Source organism: Cryptomeria japonica, chromosome 5, assembly GCF_030272615.1.
Source record: "Cryptomeria japonica chromosome 5, Sugi_1.0, whole genome shotgun sequence".
NCBI classification, from domain to species: domain Eukaryota; kingdom Viridiplantae; phylum Streptophyta; class Pinopsida; order Cupressales; family Cupressaceae; genus Cryptomeria; species Cryptomeria japonica.
The window spans coordinates 169,056,534-169,078,043 of record NC_081409.1 but is presented as its reverse complement, the minus strand read 5'-3'; the positions used below and the strand labels follow the sequence as shown (position 1 = coordinate 169,078,043).

The window sequence follows — 21,510 nt, the reverse complement described above, 5'->3', positions numbered from 1 at the left end:
GCCTTGAGGGAATCTTTCTTGAACTGTTTCAGCTCTTCAGCATCTTCTGGAGGAGACAACCCTTCTTCTTCTACAAATTTCAGCAGATCATTCTCTTCAAGGATCAATAGAATACGGACCTTCCAAGCAGCAAAATCAATGGCTCACTCAAGTCTATCTTTAGCCTTCAAACCTAACATTTTAATCTGAAAACAAACAGCAGCTATATGCAACAAATGATTTACTAAAATCGGAAGTTAGTGACACCTTGGCTCTGATACCATGTAATTTTATACCCTAGGATTGTTAATCAGATTTATATCCTTTAATTATGCCCTAGATTGTAATCAGATTTGTAGCATTTTAGTAAGTCATAATTCAGTAAAATCAGAAATGAAGGAAGTAAACAAGAGACAAACACAAATACCCTAGGAAAACCTCCAAGGAGGAAAAACCCAGCATTAAAGACCCTCAGGTCAGATTATATATTCTCTTGATAGCACAAGTACAATACTTAGCTTCCTTGACAAATCTGAATCCTTCTTAAATGACAGATCTGCACTTCTAATCTCTGCGCCAAAATTGTCTTTGTCCTCTAGAACTTGTTTGCATAAGTCTGGTCAACTTCGCACCCTCCAAGGGTAAGTTCACACTTTTCAGGCAGAGCTAATTCGCTGAAGTGAAGATGAGTATAATTGATTTGCAAAGTGTCTTTTATTTATATGCATCTTTAACCTTTTATTTTGCAAGTCGGACTCTTCCATTTTGGCGCCAATGTTTGTTATTGTTGCGTGGGGTTTTAGGATAGGGCTGGGCTTAACCTTGGGCCACGTTACCCTTTAGGATTGGGCCCAGTCCTAAGTGGGTTTGGATGATGCCTTAAGGCAATCCGAACCCATAAATTATCCTAGTTACAAACAACAGGGTGGAAAGATTTATCCTTCTGCACGTCCCTGATGGCAGCAAGTCTAAAGGGAATCGAAGTCATATTCAGGTGAATGTGCAGAGATAACTAACTCACGCAGCTTCTGCGTGGGTGTGCAATCCAGATAGGGTCAAGCTTTAGAGGGGGCCAGTAGGCCAGTATGATATTAGAGAGGGCAGTTATGTGGCGGGAAAAGCAATGAACAGTATGATATTAATATCATATTTTCTGTTATATGTATTTATGAAGTTTCGGGGACTGAATGTAATTTTGTTGGTTACAGTCAATAAGATCTGAATATTATCGTTGATCTGATTATTTCTGTATGATTGAACTCTGCTGATATATATTAGACTGTTGATCAACCAAGGATCTATCTGTAAGTATAACTCTGGTTGCATAGTGAATCAGTTTGTTAATGCAGAAATTCTGTTATGTTTCAGACACCAATATTTCTATATGAATATATAGATTGAATTTACAGGATTGATATGTTTATGCTGACTCCGAGATTTTTATTTGCAATTTAAACCCTTTAATCCATACTGCTGTTGAGATTTGCAATCATTAGTCGCTGGTATATTTCATTTTATGTTAAAGACAAATTACAGATCAATTTGAGAAATTAAGGGAAGAACAAATTAACAGAATCAGGTGTAGAAATGACAGGAGATTTATACCTTTTAGAACAAATGTCATCTAGGGCTACTTTATTCAGAATTTGAGTCATCTAGTAAAGGGTAAGTAAATTTGCACTAAGGCTTGAAACATCATAGACATCATTAGTGGCACCATTCTCAACTTCAACTTTGCTAGTAACATAAATAGATAGTTGAGTATCGTCTCTAATGTAAACATCCTTTTTACAATTCTTATAATGATGTAGAGAGGAAAGGCATTTGGCATCCCTATCAATAATGTACACAACTAAAATTTCTATAATCCAATCCCTTGAAGAAGGTTAAGCATGCATGGCTTTGGAAAATGAGAATTGGTCTTTCCATCATTTCAAAAGTGATTTTACTACTTTCCTCATTGGTTGGATAATGTTAGCTGTCCAATTTTCTTAGAAGGGTGCTTTGGCTTCTTGAAGCATTTTTATCCTTTTTATTTGCATTGTAACAAGAATAAGCAGGTTGCTATTGTAACTTTTCACTTCTTTCTTTAGTTAGTCATGCAGCTTAGTGTATTTTTCAAAACATCTATTATTGTTTTATATTACGCTGGGCCAGACGAGTCCTTTGCTTAGATCCAGTCTTTCCCAAAATTATTAGCTTGTTTTGATCCTCAATTAGTCAAGTATGAAAGCATTCAAAATATTGGCCATCAACATACTAATTTGAGGGCTTTGCATGATAATTTAAATCATTTTGGGATTCTTCTTAAAGTCGCAGCTATTAAAGTAAGATTGTAATATTTAGTTTATAATGGTCAATTAAGTCTTTAGGATAGACTTTAGGAATATTCTTTTATTTTTCTAGTAAGTTTTCATTATTTTCTTTTTTGGTTGTTGATCTTATCCTTATCAGATAGATCTTTGTAACTTTTATTTAAGGAGAGTTTCGCTCCGTAGTAAATATAAAATATCTTGCTAATCATTCTATTGTTTTTACTTTTTGTAATATGGTATATGGTATTAGAGGTACAAAAAGGCATTCTATGTTATAGTACGACATCATACGGATCAGCCGGGGAAGGAAAATCACATTGTTTTTTTTTTTGGAAAAATTGGAAAAATTGTGACATTTTTTGGTTGGAAAAATTGTGATTTGTTTTTCTGAAAATTTGTTGTTTTTTAATCAAAACACTTGCGCCAAGGGTTTGCTGAAAATTCACTTGGGTTTTTTTTCTAGGAATTGCATGACCTTTTTCTGAAAAAAATTTGCCCTAGGTTTCTTTGAAAAATCATGCAATGTGTTGCTTGCAAATGACGTGCTTGTTAACTTCATTTTTTGACTATTTTTTGCGGAGTTCCGTGACTCGCGGCGAGTCACGCGAGTCAGCGGGCCGGGTGACCCCTGCCGGGTCACGGTGACCCTGACCCGGGCTCGGATGGGTCAGGGGGCATGACTCGCTTGACTCGCCGAGTCAGCGAGTCACTCCCTGACTCGCCGAGTCCGAGGGTGGTGACCCGGCCGGCGAGTCAGGGAGTGTATGAAATATACATATTTGTTCTCGGGGGTATGCATAGGGGATGTGCTTAATAGGTATGCCTAGCTTGATAATGTCTGTATGAAGATTCTAATATTAATATTAATATAGACTGCAATACGTATGAGTCATATTTCATTTTACATATAATGGCAGACCAGATCTGACGCATGTCAGATCTGTCTGCCTTTACAGTCACAGTTATACTAATAACTAATATTATTAGGCATCCAGCAAGGATAGGAAAAAGCCCAGTGATAGTTAGATGCTCAGTAAGGGAAGGTAGAACGATTAAGACAGGTAGGGAGAAGGAATATGTAGGATCTGCAACCATCGAATGGATGGAATCAGATCAGACCTGTTATTAAGTTACAGGCAGTGTCCTCCTCGTCCTTAGAGGTATGCATAGGGACGGGCTTAGTATGGATGATTATATAGAAAGGCGCTGATGTTCCTATGCAGAATTTAATAATATAATGAATATTAATAATGATATAATAATTAATAATTATTATAATACTTTATATATATAGAGAGAGAGAAATAATGCTTTGATCAGATAAATAAATATTAGAATATAAATCTAAAGAATTCTTAAGTTAATATCCTTAAGTTAATATCAGGAAGAAGAATATGTTTTTTCTGTTAAGTTGGGAAAGGAGATGTTCCTAATAAGGAGCATTACAATTGGTTTGACACTTGCATTAAGAACTATGAATGTAAGATAGAGGAACAATTTATTTAATAATAATTAATTGATTGAGCTGCATAATATCACTGTTTTGATGCATGTTAAGATGGAATTGTCTCCTAATATATTTAGTTTGAGTTATAAGTATATTGAAATAGATTAATCATGGCTAAAACATGCCTTAACCTAGTAGGGGACATTACAACAGGAAGGGACAGGCAGTAACTTATCGAACAGGAAGGGACAGGCAGTAACTTATTTGTAGTCATGGATTTTATATACATTGGACAACATTTATAACTCTATATATCTATGTTTTCTAATTCCTTCAGCTACAATTTACATTTCTATGCATGTGATGGATGTATGTTTATGTATGTGATCAAATTAGCTTCTATTTGATGATGTTATAGTGTCTTTAAGCTTAATTCAATAATGGGTGTATGAAACAAGTTTTAAATCGTTAAAAAACTCTAAATTTCAAGGGTTTTCTTATTTTGCCGAGTCGTTGCCGAGTCCGAGCTGAGTCAGCCTTGCCGAGTCAGATCCGAGTCCGAGTCTAGGAACTTTGATTTTTTGTATAAAATCATGACGTTACATGCTAATTATTTGCACGCCCCGGTTGGATGGATGTCTTAGCAATTTTTTAATATAAATTGTGGGTGTTTTCCTTAGTCAAAGTTGTGACCTAGTTTTGTGAAAATTTGTGGCTAGGGTGTATGTTTTTGAACAAGTTTTTTTTACAAATTGTGGACAAATATCTTTATTTAGTGCCTAGGGTTTTGGCAAATTTTGAAATCAAAGGACGATATTTTCTTGAAGTTTTTGACGATTTTGTACAACAAGATGGCTAGGGTTTTAGCTGAATTTTTGCATAATTTTTATTTTAGGTTTTGGCATTTTTTGTCTAAAATCATGGGTGTTGTACATAGTCTTGGGTTTTGAAAAACTTCTACTAATTTTTTTGAGGTTTTCTTTCATTGCAGCTATTGTTTCCTTATTTTTTGTAATTTTGGATTGCAGAGGAATGGTGTCATTGCCCAACATCATGTTAAGGCAACTAGCAATTCACTGGCAAGAATTATAACACTTGGAAATGAGTGCTATCGATCTTCGAGTACAGGTGCCTGGATAAGATAGTCCTCGGTATTGGCACTCGGCCAATTGTTGCGAGTAAAGGCTAGGACAAGTTTGATGAGCGTAATTACAAAGCCATCATATTGATTAAGTTAGCAATAACGGATGAAATGCTTCTTGAGGTTTCGTCAAGCAAGTTCTTTTCGGAGATTTGCAAGCACTTGCGATATCTACATGAGACATCAAATAAAGGAAAGCCCTTCTTTCTTAAAGATATGTTTTTTTCGATCATGATGGATGAGAAGATGCCCTTGCAGGAACATTTGATGGAGATCAAGGACATCCGTGATCAGTTGGCAACTATTGGTTGCAATACGGAAGAAGATATGATGGTAATTATGCCAAAGAGCTTACCATGAACACATGAGCATTTCATAGAAACACTCAATATCACATCTACCAATGTGACATGAATTTCAACGGTTTGTGCAATAAACTCTTGTAGCAAGATAGATATAAGAAGCAATTTGGTAATAGGAGTGAAACATCGAGTGTGGAATAGGCCTTTGTAGCCAAGGACATGGGCAAAGGGAAGTTGTCTTGGAAGAAAGGTCAAGGGAACTTTGATGATACTTCGAATAATATGAAAATTATCATGTCATTATTGTAGTAAATTTGGCCTTATGAAGAAGCATTGTATAAATAGGTTGGGTGATCGATAATCCAACCAGGGAGGGTCTCCACAAAAGACTCATACTGCAGAGCATTCTAAGCAAAGATGCAAAAGGAGTCAACCTTCTATGCTTTCATGACCAAATGACCAGCTGATCAAGCAAATTCTTTTGTGTGGTACATTGATTCTACAGTGTCTCAACATTTTACTCACAGGAAGGTTTGGTTCACTAAGTATACAAGTTGCTTATATTCAACGATCTTTGGTGGTGGTGAGTATACAATTGCTGGTAGAGGCAATGTTTAGGTAACCTTAATCCTCAACGTATACTTCGTTTTGGGCATGGATGCCATTCTTACCATTGACATTGTGGGCATCCCTAGTTGGATGTCATTTTTAGCACACACAAATGCTATGTTGTTGACAAGGAGTCCAAGAAAACCATCATAGTTGGTATAGAAGATCATGGGTTGTATTGGTTGGTTGATACTGGACAAGTTTAGGAATGTGCATTGTCAGCCAAGAGTGCATCAAATATCAATACACTATGGCATCAACATTGTGGGCATCCCAACGAATCTTATCTCATATAGTCGACTTGAGAAAATACGGTAGAAGGTTTACTTGAAATTCTGTAGCAGGTTTAGGGTGTTTGTGGAGCTTGCCAAGAAAGGAAGAAACATAGAACTTTGTTTTCAGTTGGACAAGCTTGGAGAGCCTAAAAAGTTCTACAGTTGGTTCATGCAAATGTATTGGACCAATGAATTAAACATAGGTCACTGATGTTGAGTATTTTCCCTTGTGTGTTGATGATTTTTGTAGGAAAATGTGGAATTTTTTTTTGAAATCAAAATTGGACGTGTCTAAGGAATTTTAAAAGTTTAAGTCATTAGTAGAGAAGAGTGGGGATGTGACATCAAAACTCTTAGGTTTGATAATGAAGGTGATTTCTATTCAAACAAATTCACGAACTTTTGTGCTAAACACAGTATCAAACATCAATTCACAACATCCTATACTTTGCAACAAAATGGAGTAGTTGAGAGAAGGTACCGTATTAACACGAAGATGGCCTAGTGTATGTTGGAGAATTAGATTGTTCCCAAGAAGTTTTGGTGGTAGGCAGTTTACACTATAGTTTATCTTCTCAAACGGTCTCTGACATAGGCAGTGAAGGAGAAGACCCCAGAGAAAGCATGGCCTAGGAGGAAACCTAAGGTGTCTCATCTTAAGGTGTTTGATTCTATTGCATATATTTGGATTCCAGATGCAAAGAACACCAAATTGGACTTGAAGAGTTAGAAGTTGATGCTCATAGGGTATAGTGAAAATCATAAAGCATATTGGCTGATTGATGTTGACATTAACTGACATTCAACAGGGATTTTGTAATTGATGAAGATGTTGGGCCTTTTTAGTGGTCTTTTGACATCAAGAGTATTGAAGATCAGCCTTTGAAGGTTAAAGATTTAGGTGTCCAACTCCCATGAGTTACACCTGAAGGGGGCGCTCTAATGATTCTAAGCATGTGGAACCTCCGAAGAAGGTCCAATACCAGTACCTAAATTTTTCTTCAAAAGAACCTAAATCACCATCCAAATGACATAGAAGTAGACAGCCCAAGTCATGATTCCCACGCTAATTTGGATGTAGAGGTTTCTAGAAAGAGACCAAAGTGGTGGGGAAAACTTGTTGTTGATGTTCGGGATGATGAAATGATCGAGGGTAGATCATCTAGAGGCAAGAGCAAGTAGAAAACAGTTACTTTGCTCTTACGGCTAATATTCCATATGTTTATGAGCCCTAAGTTTTTGTAGAGGCCAAAGGTAAACGTGAATGGGAAAAGGCCATGGAAGCCGAAAATTAGAGTTAGGAAAATAAGACGTGGGTTCTTTTAGATCTTCCACCAAGGAAGAAACCCATTGGTTGCAAATGGGTGTACAAATTTAAGTATAAAGTCTTTGATACAGATAATGAGCACAAATCACAATTGGTTGCTTAAGGGTTCTCAAATAGAGAAGGTATTGATTATGAGGAGATCTTTTCTCCCACAACAAAGAGTAGCACTATTTGGTCTGTTCTAGCCATGTCAACATAGTTTGGCTGGAAAGTCCATCAAATGGACGTTATGAGTGCATTCGTCAATCATGACTTGGAGAAGAAGTGTACATGACTCAACCTTAGGTTTTTCAGGTTGTAGGAAATGAGCATTAGGTATCTAGACTAACAAATGCTCTTTATGGCTTGAAGCAAGTAACCAGGGTATCATATTTGGTTTAATATGGATTCTATAGAAGTCATCTTGATCCAAATTTGTATGCCAAAAGCATAGGAAATGAAATCATCCTACTGATCATTTATGTGGATGATATCATCATTATAGGTAGTGAGGCACATTTGATTGAGCAAATCATATGTAATTTGAGCAAGGCTTTTGACTTGTTTGACTTAGGCATCCTACCTTCTTACCTAGGTGTAGAAGTTTGGCAAGTAGGTGGTGGTATTTTCATTTCTTAATCTAAATATGCCTGAAGTTTGCTCAACAAATTAAGAATGACAAATAGCAAAATCTCATCTACATGTATGGAGAAAGGGCTGAAGCTTTGAGCCAAAACAAACTCTATAGTAATAAATGAGGCAATATTTAGATAACTAGTGGGAATTCTTATCTATCTTACAACCACTAGACCTGAGTTGAGTATGTTGTAAGTTACATTTCTAGATTCATGATAGCACCGAAGGTAGAAACATTGGGTGCAACAAAGAGGGTGCTGAGATATGTGAAAGGTACACTTGACTTTGGCGTCTTGTACAACAGAAGCAAATATTTTTGGTTGGTTGGGTTCAAAGATTTAGATTGGAAAATTCTGTTGATGATAGGAAATCCATTTCTGGATATGTTTTTGAGCTTTTGTACACATGCCGTCACATGGACTGGTAAGTAACAATAGGTAGTAGCTCTTTCCTCAATAGAAGCAAAGTATTGGAGAGCAACATGTGAGGTAGTATGGCTTCGAAGGATGCTTTTAGACATGCAAATGTCTCAAGCAGGGCCTTCACCCTTGTTTTGTGGCAATCAAGGGGTGCTAAAGTTTGCCAAGAAGCCAATCATCCATGAGCATACAAAAAAAGTGGAGCTTCATTGTGATTTCTTACAACTTGTTGTAGAAGATGGATCGAGGATGTTGTAGTATTGTCCAATTGAGGACCAGACTATAGATATTCTTACCAAGTCCTTGAGTCTTGACAAACATGTAAAATTTTGGGATAAACTGGGTGTAGTTAGTAGATTGACCATTAAGGGAGGGTATTAAAGTAATATTGTAATATCTAGTTTATAATGGTTAATTAAGTCTTTAGGATAGACTTTAGGAATATTCTTTTATTCTTTTAGTTCTTATCTTCTTCTTTCTTATTTGTTGTTCTTATCCTTATTGGATAGATCTTTGTAACTCTTATTTAAGGAGAGTTTTGCTCAATAAATATTGAATATCTGGGTAATCATTCTGTGTTTTTACTTTTCGTAATAGTAGCCACACTCCAATAATAAAATTGCTTTAAAATGAACCAAGTGATCTTCAGTGTGGTCAAACCTGCTAAAGAGGATCTTGATTTTAGATTCAATGGCAAATTCATTGCCATGCAGCAGTGGCTTACTGAAGAGAAAATTGAAGTGATGGCCAGTGAAGAGAAAGCTGAACTCAGCCTGCAGCCATGCCAAAAATCTGATGGCAACTAAAAGTATCTGAAAAAGTTAAAGATATGAAATTAATTCCTCTGTCCTGAACCGTCTGCACATTGAATCTAAAATATTAGCTTTGCACAAATGTGTTTCAACTTTTGACGTGTAGCCCTTGGTGGACTGATAGTCAACTGCAAATTTTGTTGAAATGTTTTTAGATTTTCTGTCTTCTTTTTAGATTGACTGACAGATCCTTTTGCCACTGTAGCAATGGCATACTTGGAGATGATTAAATTAATCAAATAAGAGATGAGGTGTAAAGATGCTGAAGTTTTGCAGAAAGGGTGGAATTCTTTTGAAATCACAAATAATTGCCAAAGGTTTTCCTTTTGCATCCAACTTATTCTAAAATCACTTATAGCTTGAATCAATGTATTTTATATAAGCAGTTTCACTTGACAGATAAATTTGAATTCAGTTTGTGTTTCATCCTCTTTTTCTACAAGAGCTTCTGTTTAATAAGCATCAAACAGTTAATATCATGTATATATTGGTTGAGATGGCTACGTTTCTCCTCTTACTACCTTTGTAAAATAGCGTATACTCAAATATCGGTATATAGAGGGTAGTTCCTTTTCCCCATTTAGAGTTTTTGAGAAATTCATTGAAAATCAAGACATATTAAAGGAAAGAAAAAAAATCTTATTTGGCATCATTTTCCTTGGGTTTGTAATTATGATTTAGATTTTGTTTGATAGAAGTTGTTGGTGTTATTAAATCTTTGTTAGGAAGCCAAGCAGGCATTGGATTTGATGCGACAGTGGGAACCAATTGACACTGCAGATGCATTAGAGCTCCTGTCTCCTGTATTTGACAATGAAGAAGTGAGTATTCCTTGTATATTTTGATCAAATCATCCACAGGAAATTGGTAGCTGATAACAAGCATTTTTCATAGCCTTTAGATTCTTAGAAGACTAAGCTGTGCAAAGGATACAGACTATAATGTTTAGATTGTTGAATACAGTGCTTTAGAAATTATCCTTTTTGCATTATCTTTTAATTTAGTTTATAAATTAATAGATATAACGTAATTAATTTCTTTAACAGGTACGTGCCTATGCAGTAAAGGTTCTTGAACGGGCAGAGGATGAAGAGCTGCAGTGCTACTTACTTCAACTTGTGCAAGCCCTCCGATTTGAGCGTTCTGATAAATCACGGCTTGCCTATTTTCTCGTTCACCGTTGTACGCAAATGCATATTTTTGCTAAGGCTTCCTATACTTATGTTAATACCATATGAAATAATTCTTATTTTCTTTTTATGAGGAGATATAATTAATATTTGGTCAGCAATGACTTTAACTAACATGAACTCCCTTAGACAAAATGAGTCTTGAGTAGTAAGTATATGAAATGTGCTCTTATAATCATGTCTTGTTTATTCCGTTGTGCATATGCATACACTTTTGAACAATTATATAATCAATACTGATCTTTAAAGTAAAGTTTTATAGTGGTTGTGAAATAATTAAACCCTGCAAGACTGTTACTATATATATGCAAGACCTTACAGTTATTTTTGTTATCATGCTCATCAAATATCATAATGTTATCTGTATAATCAATATTTTAGACATAAATAGGTGGCGCTTGGAGTTTTGCAACTCCTGCTATGGTTTCCTTTCAGTTATAAAGGGCAGCATCCATCTGGGCTGGCATATGTCTATATAAAGTTAAAGTTTTTAAAAATTACCTTCATTGTATGATCCATAAGACATTGGAGACATTTGTAGATTTTACCAACTACAAATATTCTTGTATCAACTTAAAACACATATCAAATACAATAAAACTAACTCCAATGGATGCTATTTACAGTTGAAGTATGTTCATCTAGTTTCTAAAGAAAGAAACATATACCAATGGGAGTACATACAAGAGAACACACACTTAATGACTGCAACAATGCAGTTACCCCAGAAAAACCCTTTAATGGGTGAAAAATCCAACGAGAATTGGTCCTCATTTGAGTATGCTTCAATCAAGTACAGATAAATACTACTTACTCATAGGTTATGAAGGGCTAAGAGAACATTACAGAGCTCCAAAACATGTGTGGTGATTCTCCAACACCATGAAACCTTGGCTCCAATGCTTACAACACTGAAAATAGACAATATTGTTTACAAAAACAATGCTAAAAAGTTTTTTAACATTGTTTACAATAAACATAACCTTTCCTATAATCTCCCACACACCAAAAGTGGATTTAGAACATCAAAACTGTAATGTCCCCTTTATTTGGACCTTATAATTTAATTAAATAATTATTTAAGTGTTGTGACCATTTCACACATCGCCCCATTGCAAATGGGGACCCCTGCTTTTTGCTTTCTAGGGTTTGTTTTTTAGGTCTTTTAGGGTTTTGTCTGTTAGCCTTTAACTTTCAAGTGTCGCCAAGGGGATCACCTGGATAGCAGGTTCTGCTTGAGTTAGGTCAAGTTGGTGAGTGATGAAGTCTGGAATGTCCTGATCCTGAAATTTGACTAATTCTGGAAAACTGAAAATCCTCCAAAAACTAGATTTTGCAATATAGCTCCTAGAGGTCTGAAACCACTCTCAAACATCCTGAAAGTATATATGGAATACTTATACTTAAATGTTATATTCCATAAAATGATCTTGACGGAGAGTTCAAAAAGTCAAATTTCGCTCTTGACCCTTCCAGAGGGTCCAAAGCGAATTTTCGCTCCTGACCCTTCCAGAGGGTCTAGGGCAAGAATCAACCGAGGATTTATTTCTTGCCTTATTTGACCAAATTTGGATTTGCAAGGCATTTGAAGGGAAAAGTGGACATGTTTGGACTTTTGAATTGTTTGAAAACCTTGAAAAATGATGGATTCTAGCCTGGAAGATGGATTTCGCTCCTGACCCTTCCAGAGGGTCCAGAGCGAAATTCATTATAAAATTCATTATAAAATTCATTTGCCACCTTGTTTGAGCTTGAAAACTTGTTCCTAACTTGGTAAACCATCTAATTTTGCCTTGTGAAGTGGTTTGAAACTTGAACATTGAGCAGTTTAGCCTGGGATGAAGATTTCGCTCCTGACCCTTCCAGAGGGTCCAGAGCGAAAATCTTATTTGAGCTTATTTGTCACTAATTTTGGCTAAATTTTTATGTGCAGGGTCTCCTGGAAGGAAGATTGGATGTCACTTGATGCATTTGGAGGTTTGAAAGCATGAAAAATGGTGAATTTTGGGCAACAAAGGTAAATTCGCTCCTGACCCTTGCTGAAGGCCCAGGGCGAATTTTGAATTTCCCTTATTTTGTAGTGAAAAAGAACAAGTCTTAAAACATGAGTGAAATAAAGACATCTCCCTTTACCCACCTGAGAAAGTTTCAATTTGAAAAAGTGAAGGATTTTGTTGAAAACTTAAAATTCGCTCCTGACCCTTGCTGAGGGTCCAGGGCGAAAATCTTGTGGGAGATGTTTTTTCCTCAGTTTTGGTTGAATTGAAATGCCAAAGGTATGATGAATAGTGAGATGAACTTAATAGAGCCCCTAATTCGCTTGAAGATGAAGGAATTTTGCCCAGAAGAGGAAATTCGCTCCTGACCCTTATTGAGGGTCCAGGGCGAAATTCTTTATAAGCACAGTATTTTACCTCTCTTGGACATGAAATCATATTCATAGCATATCATAGGGTGAGATATTACTTGACAAAGAGGTTTCAAAGTGAAAAGTGGAACAGTTTGGTTAAAATTGCAAAATTCGCTCTTGACCCTCTCAGGAGGCCCAAAGCGAAATTCTCAAAAACACCTCTTTCTTGCATAGACAAAATGATTTTTATGGTTGGAGTGAAGGTAGAAAGGTATGTTTTATCCTGTGAAGACAATTTGGATGGCTAACAAAGGAGCAATCAAGCTAAATAAGGAAAATCGCCCCTGACCCTTGTTGAGGGCCCAGGGCGAAAAACCTAAAATTGGACTTTTCCTCCAGAATTGAGCGAAGTTAGGCCTAGGGATAAGCTTGAAACGATGTTTGAATTGATTTAAAGTGAAAAGGGATTGTTAAGAATGAAGGTTTTAAAGATAAGGAGGAAAATCTTTCCTGACCCTTCCTGAGGGTCCAGGGCGAAATTTCCAAGTTCTCCCCCTTTTTTTTTTTGCAAAATTAAAACAAGATCTTGCTATTCATGATTTCGATGGGAGGGAGGCATGATGTTCTTTGCCTTAGAAGTGATGTCAAGTTAAAAGCATGAAGAAATATGCCTAAAACTCAAAATTCGCTCCTGAACCTTCCAGAGGGTCCAGGGCGAAAATCCTATCTCCCATTTTGCCTTGCAAAACGAAATCAAACTTGGATTGGGAGAAAGAAGAAAGATATTTCCTAGCATTGAGAGGTGGACTGAAGTTGGAATGATAAAAAATGAGCTACAAAAAGCAAAAATCGCTCCTGACCCTTCCAGAGGGTCCAGGGCGAAAATATCAAAAAATCTATTTTTCAACCTTGTTTGATTGAGTCTAAGGCAAATTACAAGATTGAGAATACAAAGGCATGGAAATTTGCAAATATTGGTTGAGAAAATTTCAATTTTATCTAGTGAGCAAGTCTAGACAAGGGGTTCAAACCATCACTGTGGATATCTTGATGCTTAAGGAGTCTTGATCAAGCTTTAACATTCCTAAGCTAGCCTATAGCCTTTCATTAAATTTGCCTATTTCAAGACATTTGGAAAACTAAAGCAAGTTCGCATAAATTAAGGCATTCATAATTTGATTAATTAAATTCTAAGCCTTAAAACAAATGAAAAAACCCACCTTTGAAGCCTTGAAATTAATTTTCAAATTTTAAATGAAGGTGAGCGCTCAAATACATTTATTTGCTTTTACAAGCAAGTCGACCTCCTTTTAAGTGGGATTTTATCTTATTTTAAAGCTAATTTGCCAAGTTGGCCATCCTTCAAAAAGGGGGGTTTTATTTCATTTTTATTTCCTTTTGTCAAGTCGGCCTCAACAAGAATCAAGGTGAGCGCTCTATATAATGGGAGAGGTTCTTGAGCAAATTCAAATCATTCTTGCATTATCTCTCATGCGAATTTAAAGACCATGTTTGGAGGTGCGAAATTGGGCAAGCTGAAGGATAATTTCCATATTTTGGAAGGTGTTGGAAGGCGATTTTTTGCCAAGTGTGGAGACTAAAGAAGGTGAAATTCATTTTGAAGGCTAATGGAGGCATAATTCATCCAAGGGAGGATTATAATCTAAGCCTTGTCCATCAAAATCCGGTCTTCTTTCATCATTTTCAAGGTTTTATAGTTAGGCTTTCAAAGGAGGAGGTATGAAGAATCATTTTGAAGTTCTTATTTAAGATTTATTTTGATTTCATTGCCATTAATTTAGAAAAATGAAGAATTCTGGATTTATCATGACATTTTCAAATTAATATCTTGAATCTTCCCTTTGGAGAGTTTTAATTTCATGCTTTAGGGTTTGATGCTCAAAGACTAACTTTAATCTTTTGTCTAGGCATCAAATGGAGACCCTGGAGTTGGAAGATCAACCACTTTGCGGACTCTCATCAAGGAAGATCAAGGCATCGACAAGGACGACCTCCTCCAATCCAGTATCATTAAGGGCGACCTCCTCCCGTCTAGCATCAACAAGGACAACCTCCTCCGGTCAAGCATCATCAGGAAAAACCTCTTCCAATCCAGCGTTCCAAGGTGAGGTACATCATCATCCTGCACATCAAAGACAAAATAAGTCAGAGCAATGGTTCGTTGAAGAAGCAGATAGTTTCAGATGAATTAATTAAAGCTAGCTTCTCAGCATCATCGAATTGGATATCTACCAAGTTGCAAGTATCATTAAAGGTGGTATCCTAGTCATCACTCCTCCAGTCGGGTTGGTCCACCTTAGCATGTCCAGATTCAATGTACCTGACTCATTGAAGGTGGCACAAACTTCGATGTACCTACCTTGGCTTTCCATTGGTCGAATATTCCAGAGAAGACATGTGTCCAATTAATACAATTATTTCATTGGTTAGAATTGAGTTTGTTGTAACAAACCCTAATTAGGGTTTTCATTGTAGAATCTTGGCCATTGATCTCAAATTGATCTTAGCCATTGAATTGTATTAAGGGCACTATATAAGCCCTGGCTCTTCATTTGTAAAGGCTAATAGAAAGTAGTTAGTGAATAGGGGAAAAATAGTGGGTAAATAGTTAGTGAATAGTCAGTTAATAGTATAGCAATTAGAGTAGAATAGAGAGAGAAGGCAAAGATTGTTGCCAAGATGTTGTTGTAAAAGACTTGTAAAACTTCATTGAAGAAATGGTGAAATTTATGGGTCGATTCAACAATTTGCATGGTCTCTATACTTCTCATATTTGATTTCATGTTATTAGATGAGTGGAAGAAATGTGTTTGATTGATGGTGAAATTCGTATATCCACACTACTAGCAGTTTGTTGATTGCAGACTTGCCTTGTGTAGTCCAGCAGAATCATTCAGCTCAAGCTTAACTTCAATTGTCGCTTCTTCATTGATATGCATCAGCCTGATGGTGTCTATGCCTGTAGTGATGATCTGAACATCATAAAGCTTTCCTCCGAAGATCGCACTAACCTTGTGGAGATGGTCCTGGGATGTCAAAACAAGACTTAGTTAGAATTTCATCAAAGATCATTCATTGCTCCTACATTCTTAATATCAGAATTAGATCCTTTCCTCGCCCTCGTCTTTTTTTCTTTTTTTCAAATCAAAGCTAGTAAAATCCTGTGTTCCAGCAATATTCAAAGCAAATCAGACGTTTAGGTTGTCAAATGTAAGTCCCCTTGTGATTCCAGCAAATCACATCATACCACAGAGAGCTTATCCACACGTAGAGATCCTACAGCAAAGAACCTTGAAGTCATCCCGATTGATCCTTTTCGCGACATCTTCAGCATTCGGAGACTTTACTCAAGAGAGGATAAGGTACCTTTAGGTATTTTATTCTGTGTTCGCATGTGCATAAAAAACACATCAACATTAAGTTATCAAAAAATAAATAAATTAAATGATGACTTTTTAATTATTTAACAAGGTCATTAAAGTGACTTTAATGTCAATGAAGAATTAAATTGGTCACTTTATTATTCCTACTTACAAACGAAATATTAAAAATGGGGAAATAAAATAAAGTAAAACTTTTAATCCCACATGGCCTGGAGAAGAGGGTCGACCCCTTTGAGGGAGCTATAAAAGTAGGTGTGAGAGGCTCATTTGGTATGCTTGGTTGGAGATTTTTAGAGTTTGTTTGCTGGAGATTATTTCTCAGAGGTTTGTGAGGACGAAACCCCTCATGAGCAACATTCTTCACGCTGTTGAAAGATACAGTCCGGAGAATCACTTGGTGCTTTCATACAGCCTACAGGAAGTGCAGCTACATATATTGATCATTCAGAGTTCAGATTTTAGAGGAATTTGCTTTGCATATCAGCCAAGGAGGAGGTCGAATTGAAGAGACATTTCACAGAGATTTTAGTTTGTTTTTCTTACATTGCTGGCTGTCCCACTTTTGGCTGGGTCTTATCATGTTTGGTTGCTGATTTTCAAGCTGGGAGCTGGACGTCCGAGTTTAGAAGGAGTCGACTAGGGTTTGGGAGGTGGAAATCACTCTCATAAAAATTAATGTTTGCTGTTTGAAGACTATCCTAGCCAGCCGTACCATTTGGAAGACATTTTGAGGAAGACGCTTAGGGTTGGAGCTTGTTAAATGTAAATTTTGTGAACAACAAGGACATATCATTGTTGCATTTTGTGGGTATGGGTTCTTTAAATAATAAATGATAATTTATGAACTGGGTGATCATTAATTCGAAGAAAAAATGAATCTTGTAATCTGAGTTTATATCTGGAATTTTTCAGCAGTGTTATTTCTGAAGTTATTGAAAATATTTCTTTCAATTTAAGTGTAGCAAAGTTATATAATATCTGCACTATATTTGTGATTGAAAACCATTGCAAAACACAACAAACTTAGTCTAAAAAAAATTAAAAAAATCAGACCAGAACAGGGCTGCTTATTACAAAATCTTCCATGCATGTAATGTCCCCTTATGTAAATTCTTAGGAATTAGAGACTATTAACTCACAAAATCAATTGAAAGAGGCTTCTTTCTATAAAATTCAACTGCAATAGACATCTTTTGAATTAAAGACTCTAAAAATCCTTTATAAACTTATATTGATGATAACTAATACCACTTAGTATGAAAATGATATATTATGATCTGCTTATAAATGTTTATCCTTGGGATATACAATCAATACCACTTATAATATGATGACCTCGATCACTATATGATATAACACTTGTAAATGAATATCTTTGATAATCTTAATCACTGTATGTTAATCAAGAATTCAGATCAGCAATAGGGTGGATAATCGTTTCTATCTCTCATATAGACTATGGGGATTATGCAATGATGATCTCTTGCTAAACTCCGATTTGCACTTATGGAATTAACTCTGCTATTTCTGTTATACCAATGTGAATCGTGCTGTAAGTCTCCTTCCAAATGCTTGTCGCTGTTTCTGATATATCGATGTGAGATATGCTGTAAGTGTTTTCAATATTGCTTATCCTGATATGGCAATATGAAATATGCTTAAGTTTTCTTTTTGTCACTTATAGCGATGATACAACTTGCTGTTTCTGATCTAGACTTTATAAGTATGCAAAGGTCTTCAATATTGCTTATAGCGATAAGGTAATTGCTTTTTCTGATTTGACCTTTGAAGTCTTAAATGTATGGTGCTGTTCCTGATTGATAGCCTTAAATGTATGCCACCGATTTTGTGCCAATAAGGCAACTTCTCAAAGAGAGCAATCCAAATATGGATAAAAAGAAGTCAATAAGAATGATTCAATGATCCTTGTAAGATCTCACAATGACAATTTATATCTCCCGATTGGATTTGATGTGAGAAGTTGTATCTCACCATCACACCCTTTTGCACTTGAGATCCACACGTCCCACTTCATTAAGATAAATTTAGTAATTAGTTTGCTTACGTAATTCTGAAATAGTGACTTTGTTTCTCGATCAGCATTTCTTCCTTGATGCGACGATAAGAGGGTGATGATCTCATGTGTCAAATCGGATTCTTCCGGTCCTTGCTTGTCACAATCATTGTTTCCTTATGTGGTCTTTTTGTCAAAAGACCTGTTTGTTGTTTGTGATGTTAGTTGATTTTTCTGATAAGACTTGTGCAAAACTTGATCACTCATAGCCACGTTCTCATCGCATAAAAACATATTCTTCTTGCAAGTTTCAATATCCCTAACCTATGTCACAGGATACGGCGATTTTCATGGATGAGGTTTGAATTTAATCGAATTTCAAACTTATATAAAAAAAATCGAATTTAATCGAATTTCCTCTATAAAGCACTGCTATCCACCTCTAAACACAACTCAGCTGGTCGTGAGTATTCTTTGTATATGCTTTGTATCTATTGGGTCATGGGTGTTTGCAACTGCTGGGTCACCCTCGGATTTTCTCCAACAAGGGTCGCTATTCTGATAATTTATTTGAAGTATACATATATTTAAAAATAAACAAAATTATAGAAGGCGAATTTTATCCGAATTTTTTTTCGAATTTTTCCCTTGTCGAATTTCATCCGAATTTCATGGCTGTCGAATTCAAATTCGAGTTCGAACCTTGTGACTTAGTCCCTAATCACTACTTTAGTTAATATAAAGATTGTTGCTCTATAGACTTCTGAAGCCACACCATTCTCATGACATCATTCGCTGTTATTGATATAAGCTGATTACTGTGTAAATGTCCTCTTGAATCTGAAGTGTATTTAATGGTGATAAACAATTTGTTCAATAATCCTACTTATATTGCATATTGCCTCTTTGTTTATGAACTTCTTGAGTTATTAATCAGGACTATACTGTCTTTCTATTCTATCTAAATCTAATTATTGTTTTTGTTAATGAATAATCATGGAGGTGTCCTAGGTCTGCCACACCTGGACCATAAATAGTTCTTCCTGCTCATTTGGTTATTAGGGATTTGATGGGGACATCACAATGCATTGTCTGTATTGTGGAGATTTGCTGCTTTGCCAAGAAGTGATTTTGAAACTGCTGTTGTTGATGGCAAAATTGCCACATGGATGACAAAAACATGCCTGCACAAACCATTTTAAAATGGTTTTTCCACATCATTTAGTCATCTCTAACTTGTTTGAATACTCTTTATGAAAAGCTTTGATCTTCCTAAACCTATCTTTGACAAAAAAAGGCAAATTTCCTTCACTTTTTTGCTCCAAATTCGAGCAATTTACCCTCCTTAATGGCTTCTAAGCATCATTTGCTAGTACCAAAATTGGCACCTCTATAAAACTTTGCATTTCATGTCAGACTTATAGTTAGTGTTCTTGTCATGTTAGTCGGGTTCTGGTCTAGCTTGTCTACCAATTATGTTAGCAGGTCATTCATGAATGGGAAATGGCAAAATAGGATGAGTCAAGCTTGCTGGAACGTGAAAACAATAGGATAGATAGTCTACAAAGTTTGTTCGACACATTGTTTAAGCAAAACAAACATGAGTAACAATTCCATAAGGGAACAAATAAATTGCTATTTGAGGCAAAAAGGGTGATAAGGAGAAAATCTATTCAATTAAGTCACAAGTTTTGAATTTGAGTTCAAGTTCGGCAGCAATAAAATTCGAATGTAGTTCGGCAAGGGGAAATAATTCGGAAAAAAAATTCGGCATTAAATTTGCCTTTATAATTTTTTTTTAAATATGATAGTTAAATTTATTAAATGTTAATATTACAAAATAAAAACTATAAAAATCTAAATTGTTTAAAATCTAAATATATACTTTAATTTAATAAATGTTAATATAAAAAAATAAATACTATAAGAATAAAATAAAACAATGTTAAATGTAATTATAATAAATGTTAAAATTTTTAAATAGCACTTTAATTTAAATAAAATAATATTTGACATCTGTAATGTTATAAACATGTATTTTTAAAAATTTAAAATACATCTTTAAATTTTATAAACGAAAAAAGACCTTGAATAAAACAAATAATAGGTAAATGTTAATTTTTTAATAACAATTTAATTTAAATAAAAAAATATTTGACAATTGTATTTTTTTTGTAATCTTGGCTCAGATATTCATCTCCAAGAACCATTTTTATTTCTTGCATCATCATTGGGGACTTCCTTTTGAAAAGCTTGTCAACCTCCCATCTAAAATATTGCCCCCTAAATGCCATTTGCTTGCCTCTTGCTCTCAAATCAAAGGTGGCCTCCATTGTTGAGTGCCTTATGGTCTTTGCTTCTGAATTAATAGCCATTTCCTTTACTTCACACAGTTCTACAGCTGTCACCAACTCCTAATGTCTATCTCTTCCGTCTGATTGATCCACTTTGAGATCATGCTTTAAATGCACTTAATAAATTATCCCTCACTCATTGTCGCCAGCACCTCATGCCAAACGTCAACCAAGTCTAATCTGTCGTTTTCCTCCCGTCTATCTAAAGCCGAATTCACCAATCGATCGGCAACTTTATTGCCTTCCTTGTATGTATGCAAAATGCGATATTCTTCACTCTCTTCCAACAACTGTCGAATGGGATCGATAAACTTATTTAGCTTCCAGTTTGGTGTTCTTCTTTGACTGTGCACATCTATGGTGATTTGTGAATCATATTCTAAGTGACGTCATCTACATCCTAGTATTCTTACTGTTCTCATTGCTAGCCATGCCACCTAAAACTCTACCTCATTGTTAGTGCCATCCATTAATTTTTAGAATCAATTGTCAAAAATTTCCCTTCCTTGTCCCTTACCATCCTACACTTGATGGGCTGTAGCAATTTTGGCTCCAAAAATGCCCCAACTGCATTGCTGTACCCCGAAAATAACCTTCGTGTTATACAACAGGGGGGTCAGTGGCTGCAGCACTTCTGCTGAGTCCCACAGTCATTCTGTGCCTATTTTGCAATTTTTCTGTTTGCATAACATAAAAGTATGCGTCGTACGACATCATGGTTTTGGAGCCAAATTAGCTGCGTCCCACTCGATGGGCCTAGGTTGCCTTGAGTTGCTCTATTGAAATTTACTTTTACCCAACCCTTCTTTGGAGAGGTACACTCCACCTCTACTCTCCTACTCTTCAATGGATGAACCCATTCATCCCCATGTAAGTGGGGTTGACATTTGTAATTTTTATAATCATATATTGTTAAAAATTTTAAATGCTTGATAAATTTTTATGGATGAAAAAAAC

The 21,510-nt window shown here is 35.7% G+C and overlaps 1 protein-coding gene across 4 annotated transcripts in view; it reads left to right on the top strand.

The window, feature by feature from the left end:
• The window catches only part of LOC131041142 (phosphatidylinositol 3-kinase, root isoform), a 160,077-nt gene that overhangs the window by 66,211 nt on the left and 72,356 nt on the right, over positions 1-21,510 (top strand). For all 4 annotated transcript variants that reach the window (XM_057974121.1, XM_057974122.2, XM_057974123.2 and 1 more), the window contains exons 10-11: positions 9,967-10,062; positions 10,288-10,423. In XM_057974121.1, the coding sequence (XP_057830104.1) occupies positions 9,967-10,062; positions 10,288-10,423 (232 nt within the window). The remainder of the gene's footprint in view (positions 1-9,966; positions 10,063-10,287; positions 10,424-21,510) is intronic.